We start from the raw sequence: 13,180 nt of genomic DNA, 5'->3' as shown, positions 1-13,180 counted from the left end.
CACTGACAAGTCGGTCGAGCTCAGACTTGTAACCCACATCGTCCCAAGAACGCTGCCTTTCTGGAAATCCAGGAAGGGGTGCATTCGGGAAGAGCGTCTCTCACTTCGCTACTCCCTCAGCAGCAAAAGGTATGATAGTCCTGCCTCCAACGGACGATAAAATTTTAGAGACCAGACTAACAACCCCATGCGCCGATGCGAGAAAGGCAGGCAGACACATATCCCTCACTCGTCGCAAACCTAGACTCCCAGACCGTACAGGCAAAGAGGCTTGGCTCCACTGAGTTTCATTCAATGACACATTCAAAATACTTTCCACCGTACACTTTAAGGAGCTATCAAAGGAAGATATATCTTGAGGGAACAACCAGACAGGAGACGTCCTTAAAAGATAGGTAATCTTTGGTACCGCAAAACACATTCTCAACAGAACCAAGGCTACATGCGCAGAGATCCCAGTGAGACGGTTCTGAGCAAGTAAAAGAAGACGTCTCCCGACTTCAATAGCTTCGGGAACAGCCTCCGGAAAAATAGGTGAACCCAGAAGATTAAAGGTTTCACGAGACAGCTTCTTGAGGCCAGGTAGAATGGAAGAGAAAAGGGAGAATTTATTAAAGGGGCCGGCTCCACATTGAAAAAACTCGCACTTATCCGAGTTAATCTCTAACCCAAGTCTAAGTCTAAGTCTTTAAAGAGGGGAATCAAAGTAAGGATATCTTGCCTCACGTCTTCTGGCTTTCCCCCAATAGTGCCATCATCTAGGTACCATATATTAAGAGGAGATTTTAAGGACAAGATTGCCTTATGGATTGCAAGGCTGAAAGTAAGTGGTCCAAGCGGATCCCCCTGCTGTGCACCAACTTGGGAAAGTATTAGGGAATTTTCGAAGAAGAGCTTAGAAGGGAACTGATAGACCTGTTGAAGAAATAGATAAATAGAAGGAATGTTTCTACTGACCTCAACAAGGAGTACGTCCCTTTCCACTGAGTTGAACGCGTTCTTAAGATCTAATTTTATCACTACACAATCTGCGTTCCCTGGCTCTGTTACAAATGTACGTGTTGCGTGTATTGCTCCCTCACACCCCATTTGGGTTCCGAACCCCAACTGGTGCAGCTGGAGGTATTTGGCCATATCCTTTCTAATAGCACGACACCCTAGCTTAGCCACTAAACGCCGAAAGATGCTCCCCACTGCAATTGGTCTAATGCCCCCATCTTTTTTTGACAGCGCGCACAGACTCGCCCCGTACATATATGGACAAACTTCCGGATTTAATTGCCCACTAAGAAGGAAGTTACACAAATCAACCAAAGATTCAAGCAAACGTTGCCCGTTGTCCCCTGCAGAATTCGTGATCAGCTCTTTTAAATAAACTGGACGAATACCATCCAAACCGCCCGCTGAACCATTATGAAAACTGCCTAGAGCCTGGACTACGTCTTCCTTTTTGACTTTTAAGATTTGAATGGATCGATCCGGCGCCAGAGGAAAAGCTAATGGACGCGATGGGGATGGATGTTTGGACCTCAAGGAAGCTAGAGTTTCGGGACCAGGCGGTGCTATTGCATCATCAGACATTAACAAGCGCACTGAATTGAACACATTTCAAACGTTTGACGCAAAATAATTTTACTTCTACTAGGAAGTCGAGATGGCCCAGTGGTAAGAACGCGGGAATCTTAACCGATGACCGTGGGTTCAAACCCGGGCAAGCACCTCTGAATTTTCATGTGCTTAATTTCTGTTTATAATTCATCTCGTGCTTTTCGGTGAAGGAAAACATCGTGAGGAAACCTGCATGTGTCTAATTTCATCGAAATTCTGCCACATGTGTATTCCATCAACCCGCATTGGAGCAGCGTGGTGGAATAAGCTCCAAACCTTCTCCTCAAAAAAGGAGAGGAGGCCTTAGCCCAGCAGTGGGACATTTACAGGCTGTTACTAAAAAAAAAAAAATTTACTTCTATCACTCGTACCGAGTTCTTTATTTGAATATTAAAAATTATTAAAATTATTAAGTTCTACAATGGAGAGTACTGATAACATAAATATAATAATAGATAGTTATTACTTCAAACATATATAATTTAAGTAGGTTTATAAATGGGGCTAGCAGCGGACTCAGCAAGAACTAGATAATACATATATATGCTGTGTGTGCGTTATGTGTACACTTGTGTGCATAACAATAAAGGGTTTCTCTGCGATGATATCGGGTAATTATGGAAAGCCAATTATGTATGTAATAGTAAATCTAATTTTACGCATAATTATTTTTAATTTTTTTTATATGGACGTAAAGTATTAATCATGGGTTTCTCAAGAATACGTTGAAAAAAAAAGCAAATCCATCTCAAAGAGAATTCAGTAACAGGATTAATTTAAAAATAATTTTAGTATTACTCAAATTTAAATCAGTGTTAATGGGAACAAGAAATTATATTGACAAGGAAGTCTAAGCTTAATGAATAACGATTTATTCAGATAAAAAAGAAAAACCTTTAAAGATGTGGCTGCATGGTATAATACCTTCGTAAATATTTTTGACATAGGAAAGCAGTAAAGAAAAAAACAATTAACTACATTAATTATCGTTTAAATGTTTAATCACTCTGTAGCGTTAGTATGCGATTGATTTTATTGAAATACGTATTTGACAACTCATTAGGTAAGTCAAAGCGTTCCTAATCCATTACCCGTTACTCGAATCACACGAAATTCATGTTAAATTATTCCTTTTGGTGCGGTCATTAATGTTGAAATTTGCGTGTGCCGATTCGATACTTGTTTGTTTGTTTTGTATACAGCCACATGTGCGAGTAGGGTGACTATGTAAAATTTATAGTTTGGATTTGATTATTATTTTATTTTAATTGTTCTTGTAAAAATGTTCTAATCATAATTTATTTTAAAACGTGGAGTTAATATTCACTCATTGAGGGATACATAATAATTTTAATTGTATTAAATTAATACAATTATTTGATTTAATCGGCGGGTAAGAGTTTTGACATCCGAACCGATTGTAATTTCGATTTAATTAAATCTTCTTAAATAATAATTAAAGACTGCTTGTAAGAACAAAATAGTTAATAATAATAATAATAATAATAATATCCTGGGACATTATTCACACACGGCCATCTAATCCCAAACTAAGCAGAGCTTATACTATGGAAACCAGACAACTGATATACTACATATACTACTTTTCTTTTATAAATACTTATATAGATAATTACATCCCGACTCAGGACAAACAGAATTGTTCATGCACACAAATGTCTGTCCTATCGAACCCACAATCTTCGGCGTGAAAGGCAAGTATCTACCAACCACGCCGAATAATTAATATTTAGATTTTTTGTTAAAATCAGTTTCCTTGTTATTTATAACCATCTATTAATTTATAATTGTTATAATTTAATGGATTACAACGTATCAAAAATATAAAAATTTTCGTAAAATCCAAAATATTAAACAATGATCTTAGCTATCATGATCCTTTATAACCCGCTTTATACGAACTTGCTATGTATATAAAATATAATCTTGCTACATTTTTAGTGTTTACTAACATCCAGTTTACAAGCATAACTGTTTGTTTATTACTTGAAAGCGTATTTTTAACTATATTTAAAGAAGACGAGATTTATATATTTAAAATATTAATTTGGTAATATATACAATATAATGGTGACCCTATACGTGAGTGGTAGCCGAGGCTGCGTTTGCGCTCAGTCATCGGCCGGCCGAAGACGGCGGCGACTGGCCGTTCCATTTTCGAAACACGCAATCACAACACACGAGTTCGAATTTAGTTTTTTTTAAATTGTTATTTTGTGCCAGTAACGAAACGGTAAGTTCATTTTTACATTTTATAATTACATATTTGTTCTTAGTTTAATACAATTTAATTGTTTATATATATTTAGTGAAACTTTCTCTTTGAATGTGTGTATTCCATTTAACCCACTAAAGTAAAATATTTAAGCTGATTAAGTATAACAAAAGCAATTGTGATGTTCTATAAAATTTGTTCGTACGAGTCACAAGGTACAAGTATTTTAGTTTTATCTACGAATTTGATGATATTGATATAATTTATATTGGACTTATACCATTTTAGTGTTTGGTAATTTTTATTTACGTAAAATTTTTCGCTTACAAATTTTACACGGTATAAATAATTATGGTGTATGGTGTAGAAAGGAAAATTACAATAAACTTTTTCTAAATACATTTTTTTAATTAAATTAAAAACAAAAATTACTACGCTTAATATTTATACAATAGTAATGTTATATTTAGTCAGTTTTGTACTAGTTTTATGGAAATGAGGATACAGGTGCGTACGTAAAATAGATTTTATGTACACAGAATGAAACTATTCAATGTATTTACGTGAAGTAAATTATTTCTACTGGTGGTAGGGCTTTGTGCAAGCTCGTCTGGGTAGGTACCACCCACTCATCAGATATTCTACCGCAAAACAGCAATACTTGATATTGTTGTGTTCCGGTTTGAAGGGTGAGTGAGCCAGTGTAATTACAGGCACAAGGGACATAAAATCTTAGTTCCCAAGGTTGGTGGCGCATTGGATATGTAAGCGATGGTTGACATTTCTTACAATGCCAATGTCTAAGAGCGTTGGTGACCACTTACCATCAGGTGGCCCATATGCTCGTCCGCCTTCCTATTCTATAAAAAAAAAAAAAAAAATTTTGTACCTACACACTACTTAAAAAAAAAAGTATTTGCTTTAGATATATATATTTTTTTTAATGGTATTTGCAGCTATTCAAGTCAAACCTTATTTCGTTTGTTTTCTATTTTATTTTATTTTTAAAGTTATTTTGAGTATCTTGAGTATTAATAATAAATATGTTATATGCCACTCCGTTTGATTACGTATAATAGAAGATTTTCCATATATCTTAAACTCCAAATCTTATGTACCTTACGTTTTGATGTAATTCGTTTATCATAAATGAATCATAAACGGAAACTAATGTACATGCCATCACGTTAATTAGTTTTTAATTTATAAGTCTTATCTATGTAAAAATATAATAAAAACGTCATTTGATGTTATCAGCGATATCTTAAATAATATTACAAATGCAAAAATGACTTTGTTATTTGTTTGTTACGCTTTCATGTTTTAACCACTGAACCGATCGTCATGTAATTTTGCTTAAACGTTGTCAGGGGTGCAAAAAGGACGAAGACATATGGGGAGCGGGGTATAATAGCCGAGAGAAATGGAAAATAGGAAAAAATAAAAACTAGTATCAAAAAACAAAAACAGACATCTTAAAAATATGAAAAATAAGCGGTCATAGTCAAGATAATTTCGAAAAAACTAGAATTATAGAACAGGCTTCTAGCCACAGTCGTATCAACCTAGCAGAACTAGTAAGAATGTCTAGGTCAAAGCACTTGATGTAGTTTTAAAGTCAAGGCTCCAGGATAGCAGCTAAGAATAATGTTATTTCAGAAATGACATCAACTAACTATGAAATATACTAACGGTGAAATGAATGAAATATGTTAGTCAAATTGTAGTAACTAATACTGGCCCTAGTGGCAGATATTTGACCGCCCTTATTTTTGAAAATTTGAGTTCGTTGGTTGATAAATAGAACAAAAAAAAAGGCTCCGAGCTGTTTTGTCTTTGCCTATTTATAAATAGACATTTATCGAAAGTTCAGTTCAGTTTACGGAACTGACTTTGTTTGGGACCGTCTCAATTATTATACCACCAATAATAATAATCAATACTCTGTATTATTGAGTTTTATTTTAAGAAATAGTCAGTGTTAATTTAAACACAAGAGATACCATAGTTGTCAGCTTATCAACAGTGAAGGACGGGCCTTATACTTCTTGCCGTGCAGGTATCTATGGCTGAAATAGTGGGCATTGGTTATTTGAATGCGCTAATCTTAGGCAATACAATGTTTTGAAAAAGTATTGTTTGCGTTAATCAACCCAATTATTAAGAAATACGAGACTACATAAAATCAAGCTGCGAACCGCAGGAGCGAAGCGGTTGTTTGTTACGTGAGTGAAACCTTGCAATTAAAATATAAAAGAAAAGAACGAAAATTGTCTAAACTTATATTTGCCCTGAACTATAGATAGTTACCTATATATGATAAGTTTTTCTTTGAGGTCAGGTTTTGGTAAGATTACATTATAATTAAATATATATATCATATATCTTCCTTATTTAGTAAAACCAGTGGTGCGTGAAAATGAACTTAATTATGATAACTTCTCGCAGCTTAACAACGTTACAATACAGAATAAAGTATCCAATGGAACAGCCATGATCGTCCAACAGGATTATATTACTGTTTAGAACTAATATATCTGGTGAACTAAGATATTATATTCCTTTTGCCTTAGTTACACTGCCTCACTCACCCTTCAAACCGAAAAACAATACTGGGTATTGTTTTTTGTGGTATAATATGAGATGTATGCCATCCATACATCTCATATTATACCACAAATATTTACCCAGACGGCTTTGCAGCCCACCAAGTATGTATTGCCAGTATATGGCATGTCAAAATGGCATGTCCGTTACAGCTCAATCGGTTGAGTGCAAGAATTGACTTCACACTTAATATTGGGACAATTTAAAATAAAAATCTCAAATATTATTTGTAATATAATTATGTTTGCAATTATCTCATAAGACTCATTATACATATTGTATCAGTTGTTATCACAAAATTACAAAATAAAAACAAAATAAATTACTTAATACAAAATAGATCACTACAATGAAAAGACAATATGTAACTTTTTTAAAATAGTTTTGACCAAGAAAGAACCGAAACAGCTCACGGATGCATAGTCTGTGAAGATTCGATAAACAATGTAATTATAAAAAATTCAACCACATCAAATTGGCAGACGAAAAAATAATGACGAGTATTTTTTTGATTCATTACTTTAAGACGATTGCGAAAAAATTCAACAACTATTTCGTCATAGAGATGACGACTCAAAACCTGTCATATTATATTGTCGACTTAACTGGTGTAAGAACTTGTTCGATGAAAGTGGCGCCTTGTATCTAAAGATTGGAGCATATTGATCTTAAATTGGTAAATATTTAAAAATAGTGTCCGCTGTAAATACCTTTTTAAAAGGACAACATGATTGTAATGGGTAAAATATTTCATGTAATCTATTTGAAAAAAATAACAACATACAAAATTAAAAAAATTAGGTAAAAACAAAACCACACACAAGCTAATTTAATATTTACATTATTATTTAAAGTAAAAAGTAAATTGTTCCATTTCATGTAATATACATACATATATATATATATATATTTTTTTTTTATAGAATAGGAAGGCGGACGAGCATATGGGCCACCTGATGGTAAGTGGTCACCAACGCTCTTAGACATTAGCATTGTAAGAAATGTCAACCATCGCTTACATATCCAATGCGCCACCAACCTTGGGAACTAAAATTTTATGTCCCTTGTGCCTGTAATTACACTGGCTCACTCACCCTTCAAACCGGAACACAACAATATCAAGTATTGCTGTTTTGCGGTAGAATATCTGATGAGTGGGTGGTACCTACCCAGACGAGCTTGCACAAAGCCCTACCACCAGTGCACAAAGCCCTACCACCAGTAACACAAAGCCCTACTACCAGTACACGAAGCCCTACCACCAGTACACAAAGCCCTACCACCAGTACATATATATATATGTATATGTATATTAGAAAATGTCCTGACTTCGTACTACTAAATAGAATTTTATTTATATTATTTTTATTTCTAAAAAAAACAAACCGCATTGTAAATATCATCAAAATCGATCCAGCACTATAGGAGAAGGTAAAAGTCATATCGACGAATTAAGTTTATGTACAAAATGATCATATAAAGTAAATAGTTTAATTTTCAGTGTAACACAATCCTTATATTACTCGTTTGCATGTAAGCTTAACGTAGCACTAAAAACAAAAGTCGTTGAAGACAAGATGTTCTCAGGACAACGACTCCGCATACCTCGACTATCCTCGACCGGTTCTGCAATAGCCAATTTCAAAGGTCCTTTACCTTTTTATACAAACCCTTATGACGTAAACGCCAACATCAACAAATTATGCACAGATTATATATAATATCAAAATATTAAGTATCACTTATAATTACTATTTTAATTGATTATATGATGGTCATTGGTTTTGTCCAAGGAAATTATTAATATTCCGTTATCCCCTCAAGTGTTAAGCTTGTGTTAGAAATGGGAACGATAATAGCCAGTGGGTCAGGATAGAACTTCACATCACTAAACCTTGTTCCTTTGAACTGTTGAAGCTCAATAAATCCAAATATATAAGGTTTGTTTAATAACAGCGCGTGTTAAAGTAGAATACCCTTTTTTAACGCTGGAAAAACGCATTACGCGTTTCCCCCACGGGAACAAGGGTGTATGGTGTGTGTAAGGTGTCGAGTGCGCCCCGAACATCGTAATACCCAATAAAAAACCAACGGTACCCTTTCCGTCTTAACGAGGAGCGCCACAGGATCGCTTGCGCATGCTACCGTGAAGCTCAAAGTAGATTACCGCTGTCAACCCCTCTCAATACATACTCGTAGTTATCGTAGAGCCGACTAAGGTGATTGTCAAGCACATTCGTCAAGCCTTGTTACATCCACTGACAAAAATAAGATCTTAAAATGTATCTACAACATTTTTTTTTTTACTTTTTTTTTATAGAATAGGAAAGTGGACGAGCATATGGGCCACCTTATGGTAAGTGGTCACCAAACGCCCTTAGACATTGGCATTGTAAGAAATGTCAAACATCGCTTATAGCCAATGCGCCACCAACCTTGGGAACTAAGATTTTATGTCCCTTGTGCCTGTAATTACACTGGCTCACTCACCCTTCAAACCGGAACACAACAATATCAAGTATTGCTGTTTTGCGGTAGAATATCTGATGAGTGGGTGGTACCTACCCAGACGAGCTTGCACAAAGCCCTACCGCCAGTAAACTTGATTATTGCATTAGCGTTTGCGTTCCTTAGGACCTGGCGCTTATTCTGTTCCTTCTCGTTGTCAAGGCCGGTGTGAAACAATGTCACGCAGATTGATAAAACACGTAAAACAAATACATATTTACTTAGTGGTAGAGCTTTGTTTAAGCCTGTCTGGGTAGATACCATTTATCCCATATTCTATAACAACCCAGCAATACTTAGTACTGTTGTGTTCCGGTTTGAAAGGTGAGTGAGCCAGTGTAACTTCGGGTTATGGATGGTGTAAGTCTTCCACTATCTAAGAGCGAATGTGACCATTTACCGGTGGCGGCTCATTGTAAATAAATAAATAATAGCTTAGCTACGCTTTATAATAATATTATTATTCAGTCTATAATCGTAACAAATTCACCTGCATTATAAAATAAAAATTATTTTATCTTTAGGAATTGTCAACACTAGCCATGTAAATGGTTTACGGGGAGCGCTTCGTAGTATTCAAATGTTTTTATTATTATAAATAAAGATTAAGTTCATTGAACCCACGATGTTTTAGTACAGATTGAAATATCCAAAGTTTAAGCGTCATACCTGGATATATTTATTAGTCTTCTTATATGTGTATATAAAATGGGATAATTTTATCGCAGTCAAAAATTAAAATATAATTCATTTAAACAGGCCAGTACATTAATATGATCCCACTGGTTCGGAAAGTATATTCTATCGAGAAGAATAGCCAAGATACGGTTTTCCGACAGTTAAATCACATTGGTATGTTAATTAAATATAAACTAAAATATTGCTCGTTACTGTTAAAAGATAAATAAAAATCAACGGATGCTTATTCCATACTTTTTATTACCTTTTTAGTCTTTTATTCTAAGCCGAGATGGCCCAAAGTTTAGACGCGTGATTCTAATCCGATGATCTCGGAGTCAAACCCGGGTAAGCAGCTCTGAATTTTCATATGCTTAGTTTGTGTTTTTAATTCATCTCGAGTTCGGCGGTGATAGAAAACAACCCGCATTGGAGCAGCGTGGTGGAAAAAGTTCCAAACATTCTCGAAGGAAGAGGAGGCCTTAGCTGAGCAGTGAGACATTCACAGGCTGTTAGATTAATCTTTTATAAACTAACAAACTTTATTGTTTTGATAATAGTTCTCGCATTTTTTTAATTTTAACATGACGAATTTATGAAATATTGATACTTAAATAGCAATTGATTGCAATGTGTAAAAAATGGATTGGACTTGCTTTACTGTTGATTTTCGGTTTTACGATTGTCTTTTGATTTTACTAATGAATGTTAAACAATATTGGTATTTAAGTAAATGTGACAAGATACATATTACAATGTAAATGTATTTATTATTTGAATAGATAACATAGACCTTGTAACGTCGTTTCGGCTCGCCGCACATCGCCGACATGGCTTTTATGCTAAAATACGCATTTACATATAATAATGTTGCAAAGTTTTAAATATATAATTATTGTTCACGGTTGAACCCTAAACATAATTTTTATCACTGGTTTTTGTATTAAATAAAAGAAATTAAAAATAGCCTTTATTCCCCTAACAAATTTTCATCATATCTTTGTTGCAACCTCCGCAATGTCCTGAGCAGGCTACCCGTACACATAATCCCTTAATTTCCTTCATCTATCCTGATATATTGTTTTCCATTACTTCGGCAAATTGTCCTCCCATTTCTCGATCAAGTCTCTCTGTCTTTTTCATTCCATTTCATTCTGAATTAGTGAGATTATTGGCATTTACTAAAAATCAAACGATAAGCGTATTTTTATAATAAACCTGAATAGCTTGTTTGTTTTTTTTTGTTTGAACTGGATTCGAAAAAATATTTTTGCACTTGACTTAGCATTACAACCCGGCTTATGTGAACAAGCAGGAACGTTGAACGTGGTCGATACCGCCCGGAGTAATTATTTAATGATATAATTTATCTTAAATTATTTCAATTACTAAATTAAAAAGCTGATTTATAAACTTTTTGTAATTATATGTCTATGTCAATTATTGACATTAACAAGACAATTTCTTGAGAAATATGTTTCTTTTTTAAGTCTTTAAATAAGTGTTTGAAAAGTTTACTTATATTATTAAAAGGCGTGTAATATGTTAGTAGATAATTGTGCTTTTGTTTGTTTGAAATAATTGCTACCAAGTCCGACCCGTATAGGTCTCGTTCTTTAACGTCTTTTAAAGATAATCTTTTATTAGGATTTAAACTCAGTCCGCCATGATGGCAATGACAGATCATAGCGGACTTATTCATGTTTTTATCCTACTAATATTAAAAATTTGCATGTTTACATAATAACAAATTATTCAAACACACAAAAATTTCATACTTTTTTTTCATTTTAATTTTGATCGGGCGAGGCTCTCGGCGAACACGTGTGTTAAATTTAAATAAATAATTCATCTAATAATTTTGTGAATAAAAATATTACTGAAGATTTTGTCGTATAAACCATTATTTATTGTTACCATTATAAAGAGGTAATTTAATTATTTGGTTTCCGGAGTCACAGAAAAAAAAAATACTAATGTAATCGATGTAATTAGAACTTTTAGAAATAATTTAATTAAATTTTTAATAAAATTTACGATACACAGTATTATTATGAATACATAATGAAACTTCTTTACAATTTAGATGTTACATATGACCTTGTAAGGTTTGACTCACATTATATAGGACTGACGCCTTTTCCCCGATCTTCTTCAGCGAAGCGGGTCAGCTGAAGCACTGTTCTCACGTTCCCGCTCCGCAGCCTCCTTCTGCAACATGATTTTTTTTAATTTTAGTGTCTATAACAACAAAGAAGCTCTTTAAGTCTTAGGTTGCTGGTTATTTGGCTCATATGGGCGTTTTTTCATATACAAATATTTATATTTTTTATAATAATATCATTTTTCTTAACTTTCAGACAATGTTGAAGATCGGTGGCGGCGCGGTGCTGATCGCCGCCATCGTGGCTGTATTCGTGGTCGCCACACAAGGCCGAGATCCGGACTTGGAGGCATCGGAACAGGAAGGCAGAGAGTATATCATGCATTTGGACAAGATGGCCGGTCTTAGGAAGAACAAAGCCAGCCTGGCTGAGTGGGCATACACATCTAACATCACAGAGGAGAACGAAGAAAAAAGGGTATGTTTTAGGACATATGACGTAAAAAAGTACCAGCTAGTAGGTGTTAACAACTTACATGCGCTTTTTTAAGGGAGATAAAGGAAGAGGCTCAGATTCCAACATGCTGCGCATGTGGTGCGTAATTTCTTGCAGCACGTACAGATTTCCTCAAACTGCATCCATGTCTAGGAGTGTACCCATGAGTGGTATGTAATAATTGTTTAGTACAATAAGGTAGAAACCTTTTCCTTGAAGAGGCGTACGCCTAGCAATGGAACAGTGATAGGATATTACCGATTTCGGTCACGGCGGAGAACTCTAGCGAGATTAGACAACTGCTCATGTAACTGACATATTATAGTGCACGAGTATGCACAAACACTGGTAAACTCTCTATTTCCTTCGACACTAAAGGTAACAGTTCAAGCGCAGGACTAAGCTTAACCTTTCCGAGGCACGGGAGTGTCTCGGAAAGCCACACACTTCCAACTTCAGCTCCGGGCTGCTACTGAAAATCTTCGACTTTGCATTTAGCCACTGTTTTTTTTTCACGCAGTGGAAACCTTCAGAAAGGTACCTAGCTCCCATGGGCGAGGGGGGAACTGGGTTATGTGGGATTCTTACCCACTAAAACCACTGCGATGGCCGTCCTCGTCACGGATGGGAGAGGTTGCGGGAACGTGTTAATATAACGCATTCGCGGCCTCTCCCGTGCTTTGCTCCGCTCGTGGCTTGGCGGAGCTCTCCACAGGGGCGAAGGTAATCTCGCCCCCCCCGCACTTTTCGCTAGTGCATACGGCAGCGCGAGGCCATCCCAGCTGCCGTCCTCCTCAGGGCCGACTGAAATAAGACACGCGAGGCCCCCAACTCACGCATTCACGGCCTCAGGGTTACGCCCTATCTTTTAAGCCCCGGACGTCGGGGCTGTGGGAGGGCCGAGACGACGCCGACATCGACTCCGCCGAGCAGGATTGGCCTT

General features: G+C 35.7%; 1 protein-coding gene across 3 annotated transcripts in view; it reads left to right on the top strand.

Moving 5' to 3' along the window:
• Window positions 1-13,180, top strand: part of LOC126769126 (angiotensin-converting enzyme-like) — a 47,981-nt gene that overhangs the window by 27,927 nt on the left and 6,874 nt on the right. For 2 of the 3 annotated variants that reach the window (XM_050487714.1, XM_050487715.1), the window contains exon 2: window positions 11,998-12,219. In XM_050487714.1, the coding sequence (XP_050343671.1) occupies window positions 11,998-12,219 (222 nt within the window). Of the gene's footprint in view, window positions 1-3,737; window positions 3,863-11,997; window positions 12,220-13,180 lie in introns of those variants that run through there. The other variant, XM_050487716.1, reaches the window with a different exon arrangement.

The sequence above is a fragment of the Nymphalis io genome, chromosome 6 (genome assembly GCF_905147045.1).
Source record: "Nymphalis io chromosome 6, ilAglIoxx1.1, whole genome shotgun sequence".
NCBI lineage: Eukaryota > Metazoa > Arthropoda > Insecta > Lepidoptera > Nymphalidae > Nymphalis > Nymphalis io.
This window is presented reverse-complemented; position numbering and strand designations above follow the sequence as displayed.